General features: G+C 32.5%; 2 protein-coding genes and 1 long non-coding RNA gene across 5 annotated transcripts; 1 reads left to right on the top strand and 2 right to left on the bottom strand.

Moving 5' to 3' along the window:
* Positions 1–488: 488 nt before the first annotated feature.
* On the bottom strand, positions 489–5,616 carry LOC115981644 (sugar transporter ERD6-like 5). Of its 3 annotated transcripts, XM_031103928.1 has the most exons (18): positions 5,284–5,616; positions 4,783–4,845; positions 4,095–4,184; positions 3,933–3,992; positions 3,578–3,643; positions 3,433–3,498; positions 3,281–3,356; positions 3,118–3,182; positions 2,584–2,676; positions 2,354–2,434; positions 2,182–2,266; positions 2,027–2,070; positions 1,886–1,948; positions 1,752–1,811; positions 1,607–1,660; positions 1,113–1,172; positions 899–1,013; positions 489–793 (listed from the first exon to the last, which is right to left on the bottom strand). In XM_031103928.1, exons 1-18 carry the CDS (start codon positions 5,509–5,511, stop codon positions 663–665), a joined length of 1,500 nt encoding a protein of 499 aa, XP_030959788.1. In that variant the 5' UTR covers positions 5,512–5,616; the 3' UTR covers positions 489–662. The 3 variants fall into 3 exon arrangements, with proteins under 3 accessions (XP_030959788.1, XP_030959789.1, XP_030959790.1); XM_031103929.1 differs by lacking the exons at positions 489–793; positions 899–1,013; positions 1,113–1,172 and having other exon boundaries at positions 1,601–1,660; positions 1,752–1,801; XM_031103930.1 differs by lacking the exons at positions 489–793; positions 899–1,013; positions 1,113–1,172 and having other exon boundaries at positions 1,601–1,660; positions 1,752–1,798.
* Positions 5,617–5,912: 296 nt separating this feature from the next.
* Positions 5,913–7,518, top strand: LOC115981645. The gene is made up of 3 exons (XR_004089412.1): positions 5,913–6,353; positions 6,453–6,516; positions 6,975–7,518. It is a non-coding gene; the product is annotated as an uncharacterized LOC115981645 (long non-coding RNA).
* A 4,537-nt stretch (positions 7,519–12,055) lies between these two features.
* LOC115980132 (sugar transporter ERD6-like 5) lies at positions 12,056–21,876 on the bottom strand. The gene is made up of 18 exons (XM_031102415.1): positions 21,658–21,876; positions 21,242–21,304; positions 19,206–19,295; positions 17,209–17,268; positions 16,806–16,871; positions 16,646–16,711; positions 16,492–16,567; positions 16,331–16,395; positions 14,274–14,366; positions 14,062–14,142; positions 13,901–13,985; positions 13,772–13,815; positions 13,631–13,693; positions 13,488–13,547; positions 13,344–13,397; positions 12,900–12,959; positions 12,304–12,418; positions 12,056–12,195 (listed from the first exon to the last, which is right to left on the bottom strand). Exons 1-18 carry the CDS (start codon positions 21,874–21,876, stop codon positions 12,056–12,058), a joined length of 1,500 nt encoding a protein of 499 aa, XP_030958275.1.
* Between the last annotated feature and the right edge of the window lie 3,338 nt (positions 21,877–25,214).

Genomic DNA, 25,214 nt, shown 5'->3' with positions numbered 1-25,214 from the left:
GCAATTAATATCTAGTACCTCTAAAAAGTATTAGTCCATTATATTCTGGTTTACACCTATTTTAAATCTAAACAATGTTATACCATTAATAAAATTAAAATTTTGAAAATACCTACTATTAGATTACATGTTATTTATGTTTTTAATGTGCATTGAACTCTGAACATTTTTGTTAGAAACACTAGCTGGTGTTAATTGAACTATAACATTCTTCATGCAAAATTATGATTTAACTAGAAACATAAATGTTATATTCTCACGAATTTGATAGGAATGAATCTAAGCAAACCAAACTTGATAATTTTATATTTCCATGGATATGATTTTAGGAATGAAAGATTCCACAAGCCAACTCTAAATGTTTAAAAATTCAAGATTTACCTTTCACATTCCCTAAATTAAGTGGTGAATAGGTAGTTTCTCTCCAAGTGCAATGTGGAGTTTCAAGCTATGGTTATCAATACCACATCAGTTTTAGAAAATAATTCTTGGATGATCTAAGCTGCAAAGATATCTTGACTTTTGGAAAAAACCTTGCTTATTGTGACAACCAGTCACCAATTAGTCTAGCACTCAGTGCCACAATTTTATGGAGTTGATGTTTTAGAAATTATTTTGCTTATTCAAACACGGATTGGTGCTATCATACAGGCATGCAAAATTCATTTTTTTACTGAAATTGGATTCAATGATGCTTGAATTTCTTCAAGTGTTCGCCCCTTGGTCTCTGGTACCAACTTTGCTACGAACAAAACAGTTAAGCCACATATGCTTGAGAATGTGAAGAATGTTCCTGACATAAGGTAAACATAAATTAAAAGCTAAACTAAAGTGATCATATTGCAGTTTGCATCCAATATTACAACAATATTGAGAGATAAGACTAGCTAGGCATTACCTGTTGAGCTCCAATCCATTAGAAAGTTAAAAGCATATGATACAATCCAAGAACCTAACCAGCTAACCAATGTAACAAGGCTTCCAGCTGAGCCCTTCATGTTTATGGGAAATATCTGAGACAGAATCAACTCTATTTCAGCCAACCATAGGCCTTCATGGCAATTATTTTGATGATAAAAGATGGTGTTTCAAGTATGATAAGGAAAATCTACCTCTGACATTATAACCCAAGGAATTCCTCCCATGCCTAGTGAGAAAGATCCTGTGTACACCTGATTGCAAAACCAAATAGATAAATTCAACTTAACCAATCTTTAAACCACTAAGAATTTGGCTCAAACCAACAATTAACATCAACTGGTGTACAATGTTGGAATTGTGACCCTCAAGCCAATTGCACCATGAATATAGATTGAGAGCTGTAACAGATGACCAAAATCAAATCATAAAAATCCACAACTTTATGCAAGACCTTCTGAAACGCTCATGCTTTCAAAGCAGAAAAACTATTTCTAGATTGCTAATAATTTGTTAAATACAACCAATGGTAATGGTATTAAACAACATTCATTTTATGAGCTTTTAAACTTAACAAAATGAAGAAAGCTGGAGATAAAAGCAAAATAACATTTTTCACATGCTGTTCTTTCTTTGGATGTTTTATAAGGGGAAAAAAAAGAAATTATCCTTGGGATAATTGCAATACCAGTACACCAGCAAGTGCTAAAATTGGCGTTGTCTTGGTCCCTGTTTGAAGATCCTGCATAATTGAATCTTTATTTTATTAAGAAATATTCAACAAAACAGATGAAACTAGTTTTCAAGAAAAATAGATTTTCTGTAGAAAATACCTGCAAGAGGAATGACAATCCCACAAGCAAGCAACCTAAGCATGTTCCTGCTGCAGAAACCTGTGAATATAGTGGGATTCAAAATTATTTTCATTCAACTCCATTACACAGTAGAGATTTCTTAACCTTCTTACCAATAGAAGTGGCCGCCTTCCAGATTTATCCATCAAAATTACCCCTAATGCCGTCATTGGAATCTGTACAAAATCATGTAAATCACTTAAAAAGCATTAAGCAGTAGCAAATGTCAGAATTCGGCAAAGAGAGTCAAGAACCTGAACAATGACCATTGCTATGGTCCCAATACTACCCGAAAACCCTGTTATTGACAAAGTATTCCTCTATTCAACTTCCATTTCTTGTTAACTATAAGTAGCATTAAATAAGGGGAAAAAAATAAGAGAAAGAAAAAAGACAATCCTTTTTCTACCAGCTGTTATGAATATAGCACTTGCATAAAATGCAATTCCATTGACTCCTCCAAATTGTTGTAGTACCATCAGGCCAACTCCAACCTAACCCACTTTTATGTTAGCCAAAAGGATCAAACCTGTCTAAAAAATTAGAAAACGTGCTACAAAGATTATGATACAAAAGCTTACAATAAGTGAATGAGCATATTTCCATTGAAATAAGTCAAGAATTCTAGCTTCAGAAAGCTGTTGAAGGGTTTCTGTGTACTCCTATAAAATGATTCAAAAACCATGTCAATACTTGTTTCTAAGCAAAATTGTTGGAAAATATTCAAGACTATGTTTAAGTATGTAATTTTTCTAGTTAAAGAGGAAACAAAGAGTTATATTCTCATTGACATATGAAGTCCAAAATTTACTCTAATCTCAGTAGCTTCTGGAGTGATATCCGCATTCTGCCCCCTAAGGTGCTGTAGAGCAATTTCACACTCTTTCTGTCGACCAATTTTTGCCTATAAAAATCATATGAGCATGTCAGTCAATGCTTGAATTTGCTTTGCCACTTTATAGCATTTAGACATCTTAGTCAAATCACATGTACTTGGCTAAAAAGAAGAATAATGGAAAAGGCAATGACTAGCAAAACTTTAACACTTTTTTTTTTTTTTTCAAATTCATTTTTCAAAGAGCACCTTTGGTTAGAATATTTACGTGTGAGTGGTGTGGTTAGTTGTAAGTTGTTTAGTTAAAAGTAGTGAAGTCTCACATTGGATAATAATGACAAAAGTGAGTGATTAAATATAACATTATTGAGCCTAAACCCATTGCCTCAAGCTTTTGGGTTAAGTGGTGTTGCGATATGTTATATTAACTCCTCAATTGGAGTCTTCCCAATGTGTTATCTTCCCAACACCTTCCAAAAAATTCTTCTAATAAAATTTTGAATAACTCACCAGCCATCTTGGAGATTCTGGGATGAAGAATAGACCAAGAAGTTGTACTAGACATGGTATAGTTCCTGAATTAAACAAAAAAAAGAAGCCTTCTTATGAAACTGCCTTCTTATGAAACTACCTTCAAATGTCAAGAATACAGGACAAGAGCAGGGAAGCTTACCAATCAAAGCCAAAGTTCGCCAGTTCACAAAAACTCCAATTAGATATGTTAACGATACCCCACAACAAATCATCAACTGTATGAGTGGCAGTTAGTAGGTGAACAGGGCAATGACTTGCACGGTTTCCATATTCATGAGACTTTTGCCTTACCTGATGAACAGTTGTAAACCCTCCCCGAAGATTCTTAGGTGTTATTTCTGCTATATATATAGGTACCTGATTGCTATCGGGAACACAATTAATTTTACTGTTTACATGAAAGATATTTCATTGAAATTGCAATCTAACAACTTACCACATAGGAAAGGAGTCCCATCCCACAACCTACCAACAATCTCCCAAGGTCAAGCCACCAAGCACCCTTTCAACAAGCACCAAACATTTGACATTATGAAGTGAAGCTAAGATAACATATATACTTATGACAAATTAATTCCTGAAACAATTTTGTGACATAGTTGTTTCTGATCATGTATGATCATCTAAACTTTAGTTTTATGTAAGAGTAACTACAAAATTGTGATGCTGCCTCAACGATTTCCATTATCCTTATGTAAACATCTTTTCATATAAAATGTAGGGGTTGTCATGCATGTAACATTAACATTGATGTTTGGAATCACAAAAAACAGAGAGATAGGATTTAAAACCTTTGAGAATGCTATGGCTAGCCACCCTGCCAGGCAGAATATCTCTGAAAAGCCCATTGTCTGCCTCGCAAAAAAACCAACCAACAAATTGAAAAACTGGTGAGCTGTGGAGTATGAAGCTTTATAATACCACCAGCAATGATTCCAGGGTGAAGTACTTACACATCTTCTACCTATGTAATCTGCTATTTGGCCACTCACTATTGCCCCTATCATTGCTCCAATTGTCAATATCGAACCAAAAAGTGAGTACTGCAGTATAACCAAAAGATGTTGAGAAAATCATATACAAAAATGTATAAGGCAAGCAAAAGATAGTTTACGAAGCAATGCAACAAAATGGATTTTGCATAAAACAACAAGATACAAAATTTCACTTCATTTTGAAACCTCAAACATTGACTTCTCTATGAAGATCAAATCAGTATCTCCAAGTCATATAGTCCTTACTGCCAACTAAAATTATTCTCTGCACTCAAACTTTGAAATGTCATTCATCCTAAATGTTGTATGCCTTTTAATTTTATTTAACATTTCTCCAAGCTTGTGTTTTTCCAAACTTAACCTTTCTTCTTTTTCCATGTAGTAGAGCTCAAATAGTGGTATCTTCACATGAAGATTTGTTGTCATACATCACCATAATCCCAGACAATAGAAGCATAAATACTAAAAGTTATACAAAATTTAAATGAAATTAATATAGAAATGGAAAAATGGTTAAAATAATACAAATGTTATATTCATAGCAGAAGATGTTTCCAGAGCAAGATAGTTCAAGTGCTTAAAAGTGTTCTAAAGTGATAATATCATTTGCCAAAAGTAAAAATGCACTTTATGGTTTTACACCCACCTCTGCCACAGTAAGACCCAGGTCATCCGTGATTCCAGACTGAGCAGGTGATGAATATCCCACCTACAAAATCAATTATACACCATTTTCAGTTCAGTAGTCAGCATATCAAACGTCTAGGCATCCCACATAGAGATACCCATCCCATTTATTGTCTTATTCAGTTATTCTCTCCAATGTTACAAAAACACTCCCTGCAAGCCATTGACAAATCTATACCTCAATCAAATATGCATTTCTACGTAAAATCCCTACAAAAATTTGGCGTTCAACTAATATATTTTCTATCACGACCTAGTAGCATAGAAAACATTGTGACTCTTCAAACTGTAGTGAAGATTCAGAAATGAATAATTCTTAATAGAATTTGAGTTCTCTACAGATTTGCAAAATTTGGCACTCATCATAAACACATCAAAATCTTTGCAGACAATATCCCTAGACCAAGGACCATGTGGAAGAGAGTGTGGACCATTCTATGCTAAGTAAAATTTCACTTACAGCTGTGCCAAAAACATAGGAACCAGAGACAGCAACCAAAGTGCTAAGCACAACCACACCTGTGGCTGAGGAAGATCCACTCTGACTCTCACCACCATCATCACAACCAGTAGTGTTGGCACAAGCATGGTCACCACTACTAGCAACACTGCCATATAGTTGATGGTGTTCTTCTTTGGCAACTAGAGGAGTTGATAGCTCTCCTTCTTCAATGCTTTCTCTGCCCATATCTTTGGATGGCAAAGAAATGGTATGTACAGTATGAATTAAAACTTCAATTTGTGTTTCAAACACAAAGAGATGAAGGCAAGCAGAAGAGGGCGGTTTCTGATTTTGACGGATAGAGATATTGAGTTAGAGAGAGTGGAGAAGAAGTGTTTAGTACCCATGTGGAGTTTATCATCAGACACTTTTGTCGGTAGTTATTTAATTTTATTCTTGGATGTGATGCTATCTTTGTCCTTGTCCACTTTATTACTGATTGAGATAGAGTGCCAGTATTTCCATTATGTGGGATTCACATCCAGTGCAATAGCTAGGCCATTGCACGGTGTGCAATACCTCAATTCTCAGCCATAGATATAATCTAATGGCTTAAGCTTTTGACACCTCAAATCTCCTCTCTCTTTCTCTCCCACTTCAACCGGTGTCTCTCTCGCCTCCACCACTCTCTCAACACCTCCACGCTTCCCTCAACCTCGACGTCACCGCTGCCAGCATACTCAACTCAGACCCATCAGCAAATTCGAAGAATGAACTCACTATTTGAAGCCAAATCCCCACGCCTCGTAGAGCGCTTTTTAGACCCAGATCAGAGAGCAAGGTTGGGGTTTGGAGAGAATCGGGTGTAGAGAAGTTGATGAAGCTCTCTCTTCACGGCATAGCCACTAGTCCGGATCTCCATTTCGGACGATACTAGCCTTTTTCTCATCGGAAATCCCTCAAATCACCGCTTCCTACATCGGAAATCCCTAAGCTTCTCTCTCTCCTCATCATCTCTCTTCTCTCTTGTTCCTTTATACTAGCTCCTCACCTCTTCTTCAACTCTGTTTCCACTTTCTCTCTACTCCGTAAGCTTTTCTCTCTCATGGGTTCCCTTATTTTCCTTTGGTTTGTTCTTGTTTTCTCTGTTTTATTTGAGTCTTGACGTGTATTTGTGGCTTTTGTAGATTCATTTGGAGACCCCTTTGCTGATATGGGTGCAAATACTCCCGTGTTCTTCAGTCTTTAATGGTTAGTACTACTATCTTTCTGGTTTTTTTTTTTTTTTTTTTTTTTTTTTTTTTTTTTTTTTTTTTTTAATTTCCCAATCTGGAATTAAGTTTATCCAACAGTATTGATGTACTGGAAAGGAGTTGACCATGTGATTATAAAACCCTCATAATATCTCCTTTTGGTTGGTGAGAACAATTAATTTTAATCTTAAATGGCTGTATGTTGGCTGTGTGTTTAACTGTATAAGGTTTGGTGAATTTAATTTGGGATTTGGGACCCCCCGCATACCCCACCTCTTTAGCCCTCTGCAACAGAGCAGGGGCTGATTTTTTTTCTTTTGGATTGAGTTTGATCCAACAATATAATCATGAACTGTTATTAAAGTTTAGAGAGATACTAATTTTATTGTTCCTGTTCTGAAATACATGTATGGGTTTTAATTAGTGAATTTTCTTTTTGTTATTATATATATGCAGGAACAATATGCTGTGATAGGAGCAATATTCGTTTTGATATTTGTGTTATGAAAGGGGATGTTAGAACACACTCTGCTTCCTCTTCAATCTTCCTTTACACCTCAAGAGACGAATAATTATGGTGATGAAGAGGGAGATGAGGTAATCCAGCATGAAAAGATCAAACCATATACATGAAAATGGGAAAAGGGTACTATGGACACCATTGATGAATTAGACCTTATTGCAAAGAAAGAGCATTTTGGTGTAAATCATCGTTATGATGTCCGGCATGATGTTCCAGCTGTGTTCCTATGCATGTGATGTGTGGCTTAGTTATAAACTTATAATTATATTTGTAATGTACAGTCAAGAAGCAAGAGGCACACCAAGTAGAACTTAATGAGTAGGTCATGCTATCTAAGGTTGTCGAAGAATTTGATCTTGAAGCATACAATTTGTGGGAATTATGTATTATGAATTTATGATGATGGGAAGAGTTGTTTCTTGTTAACAAAGTGTACATTTCAACAAAACTATTGTTATATGGCCTTGTGGTCAAAGTGTACATTCTAATAAAACTATGTTCATTTTTAGATCAAATTCGTTTAGTCTACTCTCTTGAATTAAATGTTGATTGTAAAATAGGCCAAGCATCCTTTTAAGTCTCTTGATATGTATTCCTTGTTTTCAAAAGAATGAGTCATGTAAACCTTATAAAAAAAAAAAGAATAAGAGTAATGTAAACACTTGATATAATTTGTGTTTTTGAGTCATCGTCAATATGAGTGCTTGCTTCAAGCAAATTCATACATAAAAAACAATTCCATTTATTCTAGATAGAAATTCAAAATGCATTAAGAAAGCTTATAACAGAAACAAAATTGTATACATTACATATATTCATCAACACAAAATCAGCTACAACTTGAATGCAACAACTTGCTCAGCTATTCAATTCCGTAGCAACAACAGAAGGCTAAAACACAGCACCATGTGTTTTGTTTCCATGGAACAAGTCCATTTCATACTTTTTTTCCCCTCTACACAAGATTTATGGTGATAAATACAAGATGTCCTCATTATTGTTGACAAAGCCGTCAGTTGATTCTTGGATTCCCCATAGCCAAAATTGGAAATGGAATTGGCCAATTGAAATTGATAGTCTTCTTGGTGCAAGAAGTGAAAAGAATCAACCTTTTAACTCTGTTCTTCACCTTAGCTAGAGCCTAGATCCTTCTCTTGTCAGCAGGAAGTGAAAAGAATCAGCCTATTAGGGGAGCATCCCCGTGCATTTCACAATCTGATGACCTCCCTCAAGACTACACAACATGCATATAAAATAGCTTAGCTTAACTTCAAAGTTTCAAATAGATTTTTTGACAAACATTTTCCATGCATTTCCAAATCAACTTTAAAATAAAATAAACACAATAGTAACAAAACTAAGACAAAGACAGAAAATGAAAGAAAATCATATTCAAAGTCCAAATTTAAATATAGCATTCTGCCAGACCATTATTCAGCTAAGAAAATCGTATGCAACGACTGTATTAACTGTATTGGTTTTAGTTGGTCCAACACCAGCCCCTGCATGAGTATTTTTTGAACTCTATCGAGATGACAAATTTTGGCTCACTTACTGGACAGGGGAAACACAACAAATTTAAATAGGCAGACCATTTTAATGAAGTGGTGGCAGCATACGTATTATGTACATGACATATATATAGGCAGCCTTGGCCTTAAAAAAATGAGAATATAGCACAAAGGGACACCTATTTAATATATATATATATATATAAAACACATTCCTGGAACTCTAAACGAGTTCCAAAACTTAAAAGGTCAATTGGTCACTCATCTAGAGCTACTGGCAGACCAGTATACCAGCCATTATTGAGAGAGAGTGATATACTTATTTCTAGCAATGTAACTAAAGCAGTATGTTTCTGTTGCACATCGAGTGTTGTTATGATTGTCAAAGGGGGTCATACTAAAAGACACAATTGGTGATCTAATATGGAACGAAATTCCAAATGCTAGAGCAAGCTACAGCTATGGAGCCCCCATGGAGCACTAGCCAGAAAATTTGGAATAATGCAATAACATGAGACTAGTTGACCTAACTATCAAAAAAAATGAGACTAGTTGATTTAAACTAAAGCCAAGGAGACAATGAAAGTTAGTACAATCATCAGATCCAGCGTGCGACAGAGGGTAACCAAATGCTCATACAGCAGAAATATCAAAAGTTCCATTGCTACTAAATCATGTATAGCACTTTGAATAAAATGAGTACTTATCTCTCTTCCTTTGTCTATATTCCTCTTGGATGTTTAATTCTAACCGTGGAGAGTTTATTTTCATATATATATATATATATATAAGAGAAACGAAAATAAAGCCTTTCACCTAGGAGAAAGTATATCTACATAAACAAGGTTCATTTGAAACTGTACCCATATTTGCTTCTTCAGTTTGAAACAATGGAGATCCTCTGGTCCTGAAGCATTTTCAAGTTTGGAGCCAACAACCAGGTGGACCGGTCCAAATATAGAAGCTGCTTCATGAGAAGTGCAAATTCACGAGGAAGTCTCAATCCATAAGATTTACTAACACAAACCAGTGGAGCAGTAGAAAACATTTGAAACAGTAATAAATGAGAATATCAGTAGTTGTGCATCTCTGCATCATGTTCTAGTTCTGTCCTAGACTATAGAGTTGTAGATTAAAATTCAACTTTGAATACGATTTGCTTGGAGTTCTAGTATCAATGTGAAATTGGAATTTCTAAACTTACACATGGGAATTTCAATAATAATTCAAAGTCTCAGTCATAGATAAAAAATAAAAATAAAAAGCATACATACAGCAACAAATATATTTCTCAATAGTAACAAATTCCAATTTCAGAAATTATTATTATGCTAAGAAGCATAGTAATGTTTCAGTGAAAGAAACTAAGAAAGTCATAATCTTTAGTGCCTATAAATGAAAGAAAATGATGATCTTTGGTAAAAAAAATCAAGGGAAGAAAAATAAAATTCATAAATCTAATATCAAAATGTTTAAATGGCAAAGCCAAGAGACCCATACATACAGCAACCTACAAGCATGTCACTTTTCACGTAATCGTAGTACATTCTGCCATACCCCCAAAAAACCCAACCCAAGCAAAATCACCAGAATTTACACGCATCAAGAAAACCCAATATCAAACTAATCAAAACTAAAACAAAATGGTAACCATGGGTTTCGATCATCGAAGCAACAGTGATGGCAAAGAGAGAGGCTTGGCCTTGTGTGGACTGGTGTCGGGCTGCTGTGACAATGGATTGAAGAAGAGGCAGAGAATGGGCTGAAGGAGACGCAGCTGCGCAAGGGAGAGAGAGAGAGAGAAAAAATTTGAGTTTGTGAAAAGTTAGGGCTGAAACTGAAACAGTGGGCGGGTGAAATTTTTTAAGGGCAAAATAGTCTTTTTGTTATTTGGTGAGGTGTCAAAGGCTTAAGCTCTATGGCTGAGAATTGAGGTATTGCACCCCGTGCAATACCCTAGCTATTGCACTGAATGTGAATCCCCATTATGTGTTGGTGCTTGAATTAAAAATAATAAAAAAAGTTTTGAAGGATTTTTTTTTATTGTATTTTATTTTTTTTTACCTCTGGTCTACTTGAAAAGCCCATTGAATGCCCAGGAGAATTATAAATTAATCAAATCGTTCATAAGCTGTTTAGATTTGACTCGATAAAAAGTTCGTTCATATTTATTTATTTATAAACAAATTAAGTTTAAACTTTCGTTTTAAGATTGTTTAATAAACAAGCCGAATCCAAGTAAAAAAATATTATTCATGAACAAGCTCGTGAACACCAATGCTTGATATAAAAGTAACAAAACAAGTAAAGTCTAGGTTTATTTATGAGTTTGGTAATAAAATTGATATGAGCTTGATAAGTTTACTCATATCCTTCTAAGACTTTAATTAATTATAAGTTGAGACCACTTATCCAAACCAAATAGGCAAGATAATGGCTTGATAATATACTTTGTGTCCGATCTCAAACTCAAAAGCATGATATTGAACTTGAGTTTAGGTTTGATATTGAGCTCGAGCTTGGCTTGACTAATGAATCAAGTCAAGCCAAGCCGAGCTCAAGCTTTTATAGTTTATAATGAGCTCAAGCTTGAGCATTATTTGTAAGCTCATATTAAGTTCAAACCAAATTTGAACATTCTACTTTTGCTGTTGAGCTGTGCTTAAACAATTATTACTCGACAAAACTCGGCTCATTTATTGTCCTATCCCTAGAGCTTTAGTCAGCATCCATATTATACATTTAACTTCAGCACTCCCTGAATTGCTCTACTCCAAATTTGCAATTGAGGTAGCCTGTCTAGTGTCTAGCCTTTGTTGCTACTCCTAACTCATGAGATGGCTTTGAAAAAGTCCCATTACGACTTATTACATGAACCTTAAAATGCTCACTGTTGGGTTAAATTGCAGCATGCACATATTCAAATATTGATTAAATGATTAAATTCACTTTTTCCAATCTCTTTTGACTTAGAGTTGCTTCACAAGGTGTGGTTTCTAACTGATTGTGTTATCTCTTGGAGTTATCAACCTTTTAAAATTAAAATTTTGAAATCAAGTTTTTGGGATAAATGATAATTTATGAAAAACTTATTGCACTATTTCTAGTTTATAAGTTCAATAGAAAGCAACCAAGATATATTACAAAATTAGTAATTTGCTACACTGTGGTGGTTTTCTGTGATATTCTTAAATTTTAGATGGTTAGCCTTTCTTCTAAGTGGTTTTTTTGAAGCAAATAGCTTCAGAATGGCAACTTAACTATTGTCAATGTGCTTGGAAAATTGTGTCCCCTGAATTATCAATTACAGTCTTTTTTTTTTTTTTTTCGTAAGCTATAAAACTATTGAATCAGTTAGTGAATAATTTGATATCATGCATCATGAAAATAACAGAGACAAATTTTGATGATAAAAGGATGTTTACAATAACCTTGATAAACGTGTGCATAAGTTTCACACCAAATAAATAAGATGAACTAAGATGAACAAATTTTCTTATGTCTTAAGGGTTTGAGTTTTTGCGCTGAGGATTGGTAAATGATGCATGAATTTCTTCCAGTGCTTGCTTCTTGGTCTCTGGTACCAGCTTTGCAATAAATACAACAGCTAAACCATAAATGATTGAGAATATGAAAAATGTTCCTGAAGTATCATAGCCAAAATAATCATGATTAGTTACCACAGAGAAACCGTGAAATTGGAAAGTAAAAGTGAAGATGTGTGGTGGGTGGGGTGCTACTTATGAGTTACCTGCTAAACTCCATGCTATCATAAACTTGAAGATGTATACAACAATCCAAGCGAAGGACCAATGTGCTGAAGTCACTAGGCTTCCAGCTGTACCCTTGATGTTTATAGGATATATCTGAAATAAAATCATCCTTCAAAGTTCAATCTTATGTATAATCTTGCTTGTCTTGTGAAACTCATACTTCTATACTTCTATACTATCATGAAAAGGGAATTCCAGATTTTTTTTTTTTTTTTTTTGCCCCCCCTTTTGTGTCATTTTTCTAAATGGCCACAAGTACCCAATTTATAGTTACATCTTGTGTGGTTTAGTACTACAGAAAAGAAAAAGGATAGAAGGAATCAAATTGTGATTGTGAGTTCTATAAATTTATAATCCTTGCAAATTCTTTCTTAACATGTTATTGAAGCATTGGATGATAATAAGAGTTAAGTTCATAATCCACTTTGAGGAATGTTGCTATTTGAGAGAGCCTAATGCTGTCACAAATAGTTAAAGCCAGTTTTCTCGTTCAATATGTAGTGATTATTGAGAGCAACTTTGTACGTGCAGAAGGCTATTAAATTTTGAGTTTAGAGTTCAGTAAGTTACATACCTCTGACATTATAACCCAGGGTAATCCTGCCATGCCTATCGCTTGAGCCATACTAAATACCTGCACAAATTGTTAATTGGTCAAATAAATACATGTCATCTGATCTACCAGTACATGACAACTTGGACAATAATTAAAGAAAAAGATCAATGAACACTTCCCTGTGGCTTCTAAGGATCAAGTGGAAAACAAACAAAAGAAACTGCTTATTTTCCTCTGCTAATAGGTGATAAGAGGGATTCAAGTCCTAGAAGACTACAACTTGAATCCATTTTCATCCAACATAAGCTCAGAACTTAGAGTATGCTAAAGAATTTTAAATCCCCACAAATATTCTAGTTGGCACTTGTAAGTAAATGAGGAAAAATGTAAGAAGTTCAACAGAGTTTTTTTCAGTTCTTTTCTTGATAAGGGGAAAAATTGTACTGCAGAATATTGTATTACCGATAAACCAATTAGCACCAAAATGGGAGTGAGCTCCTTCAACAGGCTAAGGTCCTGCGCATAACAAATTTAAGTTTGTTACTATTGAATATGGAAAACAAAACCATGATATAAGAAGTGTCTACATATGGTTTTGGTAGAAACCTGAAAGATGTATGACAAGCCTACAAGGAAGCAACTCAAGCTCAGTCCAGTGGCAGAAACCTGAAAACATTGGCAAACTTGATAATCAATAACTGTTGAACTGTAAGGCAAACTTAAAGAGAAATATTATTTGCCATTATCACCATTAGAAGTGGCCGTCTTCCTAAATTATCTGACAAGAGTACACTGATAATGTTGGCTGGAATCTGCACAAAATATGTACACGTTTGGGAAATGTATCAAGAAGAATCCCACATTCATTTAAGCTAGAGTGAGTCAAGTACCTGGATTAAAGCCATAGTTGTAGTCCCAATGCTACTTGAAAATCCTATATAGACCAGAGAGTTGTAGTGTTCACAGTTATTCAAAAAATATAGTACCACTAGTTATATAAAAATAGTTCCTTGTTTTACCAGCTTCTGTAAATAAATAGCTTGCATAGTAGGCAACTGCACTGCTGCCTCCAAGTTGATCGAGCAATATCAGCCCAAGTCCGGCCTAAACCAATTTTAAAAAACACTTCACACTCACACAAGCAATTTGTGGAAAAGAGGCCACAATAAGAGACACTCACTGTGAGTGGAGAGACATATCTACTATGGAAAAAATGTAGTTTTCCAGTCTCTGAAAATTGTTGACATATTTTTGTATAATCCTGTTAAAAGCGCATGTATCATTCTTTTGTTGTCAAAATTGTTAAAATAATAATAAATGAAAATTTTTTTTCCTCTAATTGAGGTTACATAACAGTGACTCTACTATAAAAACTTGAATTGGAAACATTACTTTTATATCAGCTGCTTCTTGAGAAATATCAGCATTCTTTCCCCTAAGAAGCTGTAGAGAAGCTTCAAACTCTTCTTGCTTACCAACGGTTGCCTGTATTATTTCAGCAATGCAATGAATGGATGCTTACTTGTCATTTGTAGAGTAAACACAACGTACGTGATTTAGTAGTCTTAAACAGACTTCGTTGCAAAGCATGCTTTTGGAAAAGCCAAGAACAACAGGATTTAGATTGGCAATATCTGTTGACAACGTAAAATTGAACAACCCCCGGGAGTAGATTCAATGGCTAATAAACACATAAGGTGAAATTACTCCTAACCAAAGTGGAATAAGTAACAAAGAGCAAAAGTATTTGAACACACACTCACCCACACCAAGATAGAGTGTTGGTAAATTGTTGAAAAACGATTCAAAGCTGAAGCTACTAAAAGAAGTGAAAACAAGGATACCTCGCCTGATAGTCACTCAAGTGAGACTCCAGGGTTGCCTATAGCATGCTTGAGCAAGTCATTAAACAAGTTCACATCTTGCCTGACCCTCACTGTCATAGATTTTGTTTCCTCTATTTTGGATCAAGATTCTGATCCTGTTCCTAAACCTTACTCATTAGGTACTTAATGCTACTACTTTTATTACTGGAGAGCAGTCATATCATAGAAAAATATTAGAGCCATTCCCCAGATTCAATTCCTTAACTCTGTTCCATCTAGTTTTTGATTTTGCACCTTCATGGTCTATCATTTATAAAGAACCTTGTAAAAACAAGTACTCTATTGAAATCATAGAATATATAGCCGTGCGTCAGTGCATGCAGTGTGCTCTCGGAGTTCTATGAAGTGGACATGTCGTTCAAGAAGGTGTCCATGTAGAAGAAGTCCAGAGGTTTTGGAGGCTTCAACGAGTTGTCTACTGAGTAGTAGAGGCTAGTCGATCACAAGGTGTTGTGTGTAGAAGTCTAGTCATTCTTCTATAGTGAATTGCTTTGTTGGGGTATGTTGCTCCAAGTGTTTTTTTTTTTTTTTTTCATTGGAGATGTACACCATCAGTTCTCCACTTCGTTTTCCAATTTTTGTGTTCTCTATTTATTGATGTACTTAAAATGTGCTTAATTTGATAATTGTTTGTTATTCGCAATGCATGAGAAAATGTAATATAATTATTTTATAAGAATATAATGCAAAATTTGTAGGTTAAATAGTGCATGTATTATTTAAAAGAATTTTATATATATATGAAAAACATAATTTAATAAAAATATTTTACTTACATAATTATAATATTGTTCTATATAAATGAAGAAAATGTTATTAAATATACCATAGGTTTTTTTTTTTTTTTTTGAGAAGAAAATATACCATAGTTATTGGTTGACTAATTTGAGTATATCCAAGTATATTAAAAAAAAAATGTATATATATCCCATTCCATGGAACTCATGTAACATGTTACATTTAAGTTTAGAATTGTAGCATTTTTTTTCTCTTTTTAAATATAAGTATAATGCCTATAGTATTGAAACTTGAATTTTAAGGTAATCTTTTGAATATTTATCATTTTTATTTTTAGAGCTTATATCTCTAATTTTTAATGTCTATTTTGTTTGTATTTTTTAGCCATACATTAAAGAGTTTGATACAAATAAAATAAAATTTCATACTTTTCAACCCAAAAATTATGAATTTTTTAGCCCAAAACTAAAAAGGCAATCTACTCAAAGAATCCATTTAAGACCTAGTTAGTCCAAAATAGACCAAAAGAGATTAAATTGGACTATGTGGACCAAATGAATCAAAGTGGATCAATTAGACCGAGATGGACCAAATAGATTGAAATGGACCTACATGGATTGAATGGACTGAAATGGATCAAAATGTTACGCTGATGTGACTCAAAAGAAGTGTAGAAACAATAAATGTTACGATATAGTTTTTAAATATTATATAGATTGGGGTCAAAATAGAAATTTGAAACATATTAATGCTCACATGATTTTTATTTTTATTAATCAATTAAAACACCACATAAATAAGTCTCAGCAAGATATTTAGACTGACCAGCCACCTAGGTGACTTTGCAATGAAGAATACTCCCACAAGTTTTACTACACATGGAATACCACCTGAAAATAAGAATCAGTGTGAATCAAATCTATCCCTTTCTTTTTCTTAAGAATTTAGTAAAATTAATTCAGTGAATGAAGCAACAAGAAATTTACCAATTACAGCTAGGATGCGCCAGGAAATGTTACTTCCAATGAAATACATTAGTTGAAAGCCACAAGTTATCATCAACTGCACATATGACATAACGTAGGTATTGTGAACAATGAGTTGGCTATACGATATAAGGCCATGATGATCTTATTATACCTGAGTAGCTGATGTAAATTGTCCCCTAAGATTCTTGGGTGTGATTTCTGCTATGTATACAGGTACCTGCTTGGTAATAAGAATTTGATTATTATTTTTAGACTATGTTAGTTGGTATATTAAATTATCAATTATGAAATGCTAGTACAAGAAAACTTACCACATATAAACTAATGCTAGTCCCAAATCCCAATAACAGGCTTCCGAGATCAAGCAACCAAGCATTCTACAACAAGCCTTGAATTCTATTATATATTGATTGAAACCCAGGAGGGACAAAATATGTATAAAGTAATTCTGATGGCTTGTTTCACACTTATTTTGAAATTCTTTTTCTAATCTTCACTTAATGAAAATTCTAGGAATATTCTTTCAAGAATAATTACTAATAGTTTTACAACAATATATAGTTGACAGTGTCCTACTTTGGACAATTTTTATGAAGTACAAGTTAGTGAGGAAATGACCATGTAATTCAATGAATAGAGATTAGAAATTAAAGTTACTCAGACTACATTCTTCTAAAACATTGTTGGAAGGTATAAAAAAACAAAAACAAAAACCTGTGCCAATGCTATTGCAAGCCACCCTGCAATCCGGAATATTTCAGAGAACCACATTGCCTGTTTTTGATACGCAAAAAGAAATTGAGAGGAACCAAAAGATGTTAGTCAGGTTTTTTATTTTGAAACTTTATCTTCAACAGAAAAATTGTCATTAAATAAGAGACTAGCATTGGATCCACCTACACAAATGGGATTTAATTAAGAAAAATATATAAAATATCTCCCATTGTGCAATCATGAAGCCAATGAGCCTTTAGATATATAGGAGGAAAAAAAAAAGGTTTTTCTATAATTGTAACAAAATTTTATAAAATTTTCACAATAAATTTTGGTGTAAGTCCACTATAAGTTAAAATAAAGAACAAAATTTAGCTACAAAATTTAGGGGTATGCACAAAACTGACAAACCAAAAAAATTGGCCGAACCGTTGCCAAAATTTTGGTTCAATTTTGGTTCGGTTCGTTGTAGGTTTTCATTTTTTTTAAAATTGAAATTTTCTGTTTCGGTTTCGGTGGCAGGTTTGTATGCACCAAACCGAAACATATTATAATATATTTTATATTAAATATATAATATAAGTTTATATTATTTAGGCCTCCGGTTAGTACATACATATTTGGGTCTCCGGCCTTTTCATTTTATTTTAAAACATTTGGACCTTTTTTTTTGTTGTTGATATGATCCAGCCTCTTCATTTTATCATTAGATTAACTAACTATAATTAAACTATTACTAATTAGATATCTAATTAAACTAATTAAACTAAAAAAAACAAAAGTTAGAAAACCCTACCCTACATACCCCACACGTTTAACTCTCACTCTATCCCACATTCAGCTCCACAGTCCCTCTCACAGTTACATCAAATCTGCCTCTGCTGCTGCCTCCACATGCCGGCTTGATCATCGACTTCTCACAATGACCCTCTCTCTTTTGAAAATCTTGATAACCCTCTTCTTCTTCTTTTTCTCTTTTTTTTTATTTTTTTATTTTTATTTTTTTTTTATTTTGGGTTTTGTTTAATACTGAATCAATGATATTTTTATGAGACTAAAGCTAATATCCTACTAGTAACAACGTAAGATGTTTATTTTGTCAATTTTTATATTCAAAAAAAGTTAGGGCTTTGAAAAAACCCATGTGCATGGCTGCTTGGTTTCTTTATTTAAGATTAAATTTTTAAATACTATATAGGTCATGTGTTTGTTGACTTCTGAAATATAAAGTTAGCTGCTTTATTTATTGTTGGTATATTTGTTTATCGTTGTTGACATGCTGTGAAGTGTGAATTTGTGATTATGATGTTGAGTTGTTATTTTCTTATTTATATTAGAGTTTTGAAAAAAAAAAAAAAAGAAAACCAAAGGCCCAACCAGCCCAAACCCAAGACATCAAAACTGAAAACCAACCAAAACTGAAATCGAACCGAAACCAACTAATTTCCAATTATTTCGGTCGGTTCGGTTGAGAATTTTACAAATCGAAAACTTCGGTTTCGATTGGCCAACACTAAGAAAACTGGTCAAACCGAACCGATTACACCCCTAACAAAATTGGTTGTAACATAAGGTTACAACCTTACTTAAGATCTTTTTATTAAATGTGAATTTTGAAAAATCCACCATTTGATTACCTCTTCTTCTTATATCCTTCATTCTTGCAAAATTTTTAGAAATTTAAATATCAATAACTATGTTATCAATAAATTGTTTAAATTGCAAGTTTTTGTAGTTTAAAATTATGCATAAAATTTTAGCTTATAGATCATATAGTAAATAATATCTAATTTAACACAAAATTTGACATATGTATTAAGATAGCATAAAGAACATACAATTCAACTGTTAGCCTTAGGTTACAACTAATTTTATAGTTAAATTTTGTCCCAAAATAAAATAAAATAAGAAAATTGCATACGGACACTAAAAGGTCAAAATAATATCATTTTAAAAATATTGTGAGATTTTGTTGTGAAAAGCAGAGATAAACTAACATTTTTCCGACCGATATAATCTACTGTCAATCCATTTACTAATCCGCCAATCACTCCTCCTATTGTCATCATCGAACTGAAAAAGGAATACTGCATAGTCAAATGAATATAATTGTTATCAATGGATAAGAGAATTGATGGAAACATAGCATACCTACTTACCATTGATAAAATCTAAGAGTAATGCTAGAGATATAAACTAGTTTACAACATTTTTACAAAATGTTGATGTAGCCAATCTATTATTAGTTTTTATCTAAGCCCACCATTAATATCACTTTTTCATTTACCAATAGTCACTCATCACATCAACATTTCATTAAAAAAAATTGTAAAATAGTTTGTATCTCTAACATTATTCAAAATCTAAAATGTGATACAAATATTTGAAGTAGACATATATTGATATTTACATTTATGCAACATGTGTAGCATTACTGTATATTAGATTATTCACATTCAAATACAAATACATTGGTATGTATAGATGTACACTATACAGACATGCCTAGCTACATATAATGATAAAAATATTTAGAATAATTTACAGACTTTAGCTACGTGTATACAAATTATACACACATATGGGTTGAGTTCTATTTGATAATCTTATCATTTTTTTTAAACGTACGATAGACTTTCAATCTATGACACCCACTCTATAATGATTGCTGTTATCATCAATTTAAAACGTACCAATCGATATTTAATGTTGGTGGAAATTGAATATCAATTCTCCTATTTGACGATAAGAGACTTTGCTTGTTAACCTAACAGTAACCCACAATAATCTTACTATTTAATTACACATTTATTGATAATGAATAAGCATGTCAAATCCTGTATTAATTAATTTTTTTATTATTTAATTTACAAAATTTTGTTATTATATTTAAAATATATAAAAACTGAACTATAAACATTTTAAATTTTTGGATAATTCGATAGTTACAATGAGGGATGAGAATTTAGATTCTAGATGTCTTAGTTAGAAATATCAGGAGGTGCTAATCAATTGAGCTACAAAACTCTTAGCGAAATATAAACATTTTAGAAATAAGACAGTTCATAATTTTAATTATCTTGATATTTTTTGTAATTATAAAACTTGTATATAATTTATAAACTCACCAAGATATTTATCTAGCAAAAAATTATTTAAATAATAAAATATTTTAATGCATGGCTATATATGAATATATATACCAATTTTTATGGTTCAAGTGCAAAGATATTTGGGGTTCAATCCCCGCTTATACCAAAAACTGATTGGTGTCTTAGCTTGATGATAAAGAGCTATAATTGGAAACGGACATCATAGGTTGAAAATCTCTCTAAAAAAAATGTGTGGAGATATCTTAAATAGAAATATATCTAAGACAACATTTTACTTTAACCTACGGTAGACATTTTGGGGATATTATTCAACATCCGTGAGCAATGATCCTTCTTATAACATAATAAATGGTAGGTTCTAGCTTGAATTTAATAAAAGTGATCCACAATTATATGAGAAAATGAAGTATTAATTATTTCTATCAAATGATTATTCAATATTTTGGAAAAATTATAATAAATGGGTTGAGTTGTGGGCCCATTATGAATTTAATTTGTTGGACCTACTATCATATTTATATGAGATGGAGGATAGGCAGAGTACAGCTTTATTGTGTTTACGAAGTATTTTATAATGCCCAACATTCAGGGTGTGTAATTAAGGAAAATGTTTGTCAGTTTTCATTGGAAAGTATACAACATTTCAAAAATACAATAATGTTTTACTTACTCCTCTCAAAAGAATGGCGAGTCTTACAATGAATTTTATTATTAGTAGTTGAATTCACTATTATATGAAAAGATGGAGTGTGCTGTTATTGTAATCCCAAAATATTTTATAATTACTCATTTTTAATTGGGATTTAAAAAGATGAGTTGAATTTGAAAAAATCATATGTTCAAAATTTTACCATTTTAGTAAATGTACATAGATAAGTAGAAATTACAAAAAATATTTAGGAAAAAAAATTAGTACTTACTGATGTATCAGAGAGACTCAAATCTTCGACGATCCCAGATTTAGCAGGTGAAGAAAAACCTGTCTGCACAATGCATATAATACATTTGTACAATGTTTAATACATACAACATATTACACTTTGGCACTGCCATGAACAATCTCTTCAATTCACGAAAATGATAGTAATATTTCAAATACACCTAACTGGTTAGTTAGCATCCTTCATAGAACTTTGTTATGTATACAACATATACAATATAATACTATTTGATAAGAGTTAAGCATAAAACTTGTGTAAACTTTCTTACAACGCTTGACTTTGTATCCAAAAGAAACAACCCATGAAATGACGACCGTATAGTAGAAATTCGTGTATTTCTTTGATATATATAGCTTACATGCAGTCGTGCCATTTGGTTATGCAGTGGTACTTACAGCACACCCAGAACCGAGGGAACCACAGAGGGCGACCATGGTGCTGAGCACAACAACAAGCGTGACTGATGAGGAACCACTTGATTGCAAGTCACCATCAGTATTAGTAGTAGTGTTTTCTTCAGTAGTAGTAGTAGTATTACTACCGTTAGTAGTAGTGTTTGCTTCAACAGGTGAAGGCCTTCTCAATAGTGGTGCTTGCATGCTTTTTCTCTCCATGTCCTATTTTTAATGGAAGATAGGTAGTTTTTGGAGAAGAAGATGAGATATAAGTATTTATTAAGCTATATATATAGATAGAGAGAGAGAGACAATGACAATAATGACGTGCATGTAGTCGCTCTTTTTTTGTTTTGTTTTGTTTGGTTTTGTTTTGTTTGTGTAGTGGTTACTACTTAGGAAGGTCGATCTATATGTTATTCAAAAACGTAAAGAGCGGAGATAGCTCCCAAAGTGCTGAGCACAACCACAGTTGAGGCCAAAGAAGAAATGGTACAAGTTAGTTAGGGAGAGCTCTCTCTCTCTCTCTCACTGTGACCAGAAAATTTGTGTTTTAATAATAACAATACATGCAATAAATAAATATCTTATTGTTTTTTAAATGTAATATGAGTATTATAATATTTGAAGCATTCCAAGCACTCTTCTCTATGATGAAGGAATATTAAGAATGTGGAAATTTCGACTTGAATTCCACTTCACCTAACTAGAATGGGATAGAGAGATATCAAATAGGCATCATCATAACGTTGAATATGCAATAAAAGCATTTTGTTTCCTTAGAGTATGTTTGGTTGGAGATGAAATAGGGATGATGAAAAATAATTGAAAGAAAATAAGTTTTGATATTGTTTGGTAAGGAGAGAAATAATGGGAATTTTTTAGTGGAGCCTAGGTATTTTTTTTCCTGGCTCACCAAAAACACATTTCTCCAAATCAGAGAGAAAAAAGGAATATTGAAAACTCCAGCTCCAAAGCAACTATGTCACCAAATTTTAATGCTTCCTACGAGTCTCACCTACTCCACGTAACACGTCTAGATTACTGAATTTTTGCGGTTCAGTTTTGCCTAGTTTTCTATTCATTTAAAAATAAATTTAAAAAAAAAAAAGAAAAAAAGAACAACATGTCCAGACGAATGCAAAATGGTCTTTGAACCAGATTCTGTTTTGTTGCCAAGTTTTTTTTTTCCCCACCCAGCAGCATGTCCAGATTATATATATATATATTTATATAAATATATATAAGATTATATTATCTATAATAATAAAGAAAAATAATATAATTTTATATGTATGATGAGTTCATTTTTATATTATTTAATAAGTACATTTTAAATAAACAAAAGAGTTTTCAATCTCTTTTACTTTTTCACCCCTCCAACCAACATACAAGAGGGAAAATTAAATCTTTTCTATCCTCTTACTTTTTCATTCTTCTAACAATTTTCTATCCTCCTACTTTTTTACCTTCCAACTACATAAAATTATAAGCATACCTAGAATAATGCTCTCATCAATAAAAGTAAAGTAATTGAACAATTTGATTACTATTCATAGATATAAATATGTTATTGAAGTAGTAGTTTAGAATAAGAATGGGCGGAATAAAAAATCGAAGAAGACTCAATTATCAGCAAAACCCTTGTTGAGATTTCTATTAATTAATATGACAATTCCACACGAGTTAATATAAATGATAAAATGTCGATAAAATAATACCATCCGGATCGTGAAAATGAATGCATGAAATGAGTTGGAATAGTCTACACGTTAAAATTTCTTCGGTTAGATTTGGGTCATTCCTTGAGAGCAGGGACGGCGCCACGGGTGAACGAGGGGGGCAACCCCTAATTTTTTTTTTTTAATATTATTATATGTATGTACTAATTTTAGCAATTTTATTTTATAAAATTACATTTTACTCCCATTAAACAATAAAATTGATTCTTTTAAGAGTAATGTTATACTCACAAATTTTTTTCAAACTGTTTTGCTAGCAAATTTTTATTGGTTCGCATATAAGTCTACTACTTACATCATTTTTTTACCTACTAATAACCACTTAATACCTCAATGATTTATAAAAAAGTTTGTAATTCTAGCATTTTCCTCATTTTAGTGATTATAAAAAAAATTATAAATCTAAAATCTAAAACAAAATATACAAGTAAAAAAAAAAAAAAAAATTAGCTCAACAACAAAAATTACCAATAAAAAAACTAAAAAAAATTAAGCTCAATCAACCAATTTTATCAAAAATAAACAACCATACCCTTTAAAAATTCTAAAAAAATAATTTTTTTCCCCCCCCCCCCCCCCAACACAAAAAAAAAAAAACCTTAGCGGTTAAGTAGTAGTAGAATCTAAGGTTGAAACTGCCCTATATAGCCAACAATAAAACCACCTCTTAACTCAAAGTTTTGGCTCTGTCCCTACTTGAGAGAGACAAATTATTCATTTTTTTTTCATGATAAGATAATGTAATAAGTTAAAGAAATAGAACAATAAATACTGTAAAAAATAAAGTTAGTAAGATATGATGACAAAGAGTATATATCGGTTGAGTTTATGTTTGTCTTAATCGTTTGTTTCGACTTTAGCAATAAAATAACTAGTTCAGAAACATCCAAGGGGAAGTGGTTACTGATTGTGATCGTATAAAATGATGCACTTGTAAATTCAGCAAAAAAAATAAAATAAAAAGTGATGCACTTATGTTATTGCCGGATTATATAATTGGAAGTAATAATATTGAGTTTGTAAGTATTATATAATGACCTAATAGATCCAATTGTATTGGAAAACTCATATACATAGACATAACCATAGCTCATAGTCTCTTTATATAATTATATTCACTATTTAGGGTATACATTGTAAGACAATATGGCATATGGTAAAGATGTAGCCATTAGATTCCATGGACATAGATTATTAAGCTGAATCGCATAATTCTCCATATTCCCTCTCTTTCTCCTTTGCTTCCCGCTTTCTTTACAATACTTTTCTCCTTAATTTCAACATAGTATCAGAGCCACTTTCATGTGTGGTCTTCACTTAGCTTCCCAAATCCAATCACTCTTTTTGCTAGTGGCCTTAACTTGCTGCTTCCATGCTTAGTTTGAATAATCACTCCACATTTTCATGAGAACGGTGAAATTGGGATAGTTTTGAAAAATTAATAAACTTGAACTTAATGTAGTAGACTCTTGAATAAAATTCAAAATTGGTCTAATTTCTCATAGAATTTAAGGGGTGTTCAATGTTCATTTCATTCCATAATCCATGAAATTTAAGTCATGCATCATTTGTGTGTGAGAATGTCATGCATGTTCAAGGTTTTGTGTTCATTGACATGGCATGTAGTTTATTTGCTCTTATGATTGATGAGTCAGTTGATCTTCCCTGCCTCTTATGCAAAACCATTATTTCTGTCTATTTCTCTAATTATAAGAATTTTTTTTTTAAATTAAAATTCACTTAATTTTATCCCATCCTTTCACATTTCTTCTTTCTCTAAGCTAAATCTTCCTCCCCTTAAGTGCTGGAGATCAA

This window comes from Quercus lobata, chromosome 3 (genome assembly GCF_001633185.2).
Source record: "Quercus lobata isolate SW786 chromosome 3, ValleyOak3.0 Primary Assembly, whole genome shotgun sequence".
In the NCBI taxonomy this organism is placed as follows: domain Eukaryota; kingdom Viridiplantae; phylum Streptophyta; class Magnoliopsida; order Fagales; family Fagaceae; genus Quercus; species Quercus lobata.
Note: the sequence above shows the minus strand (reverse complement) of the source record. Positions and strands in the feature narration are given on the sequence as shown.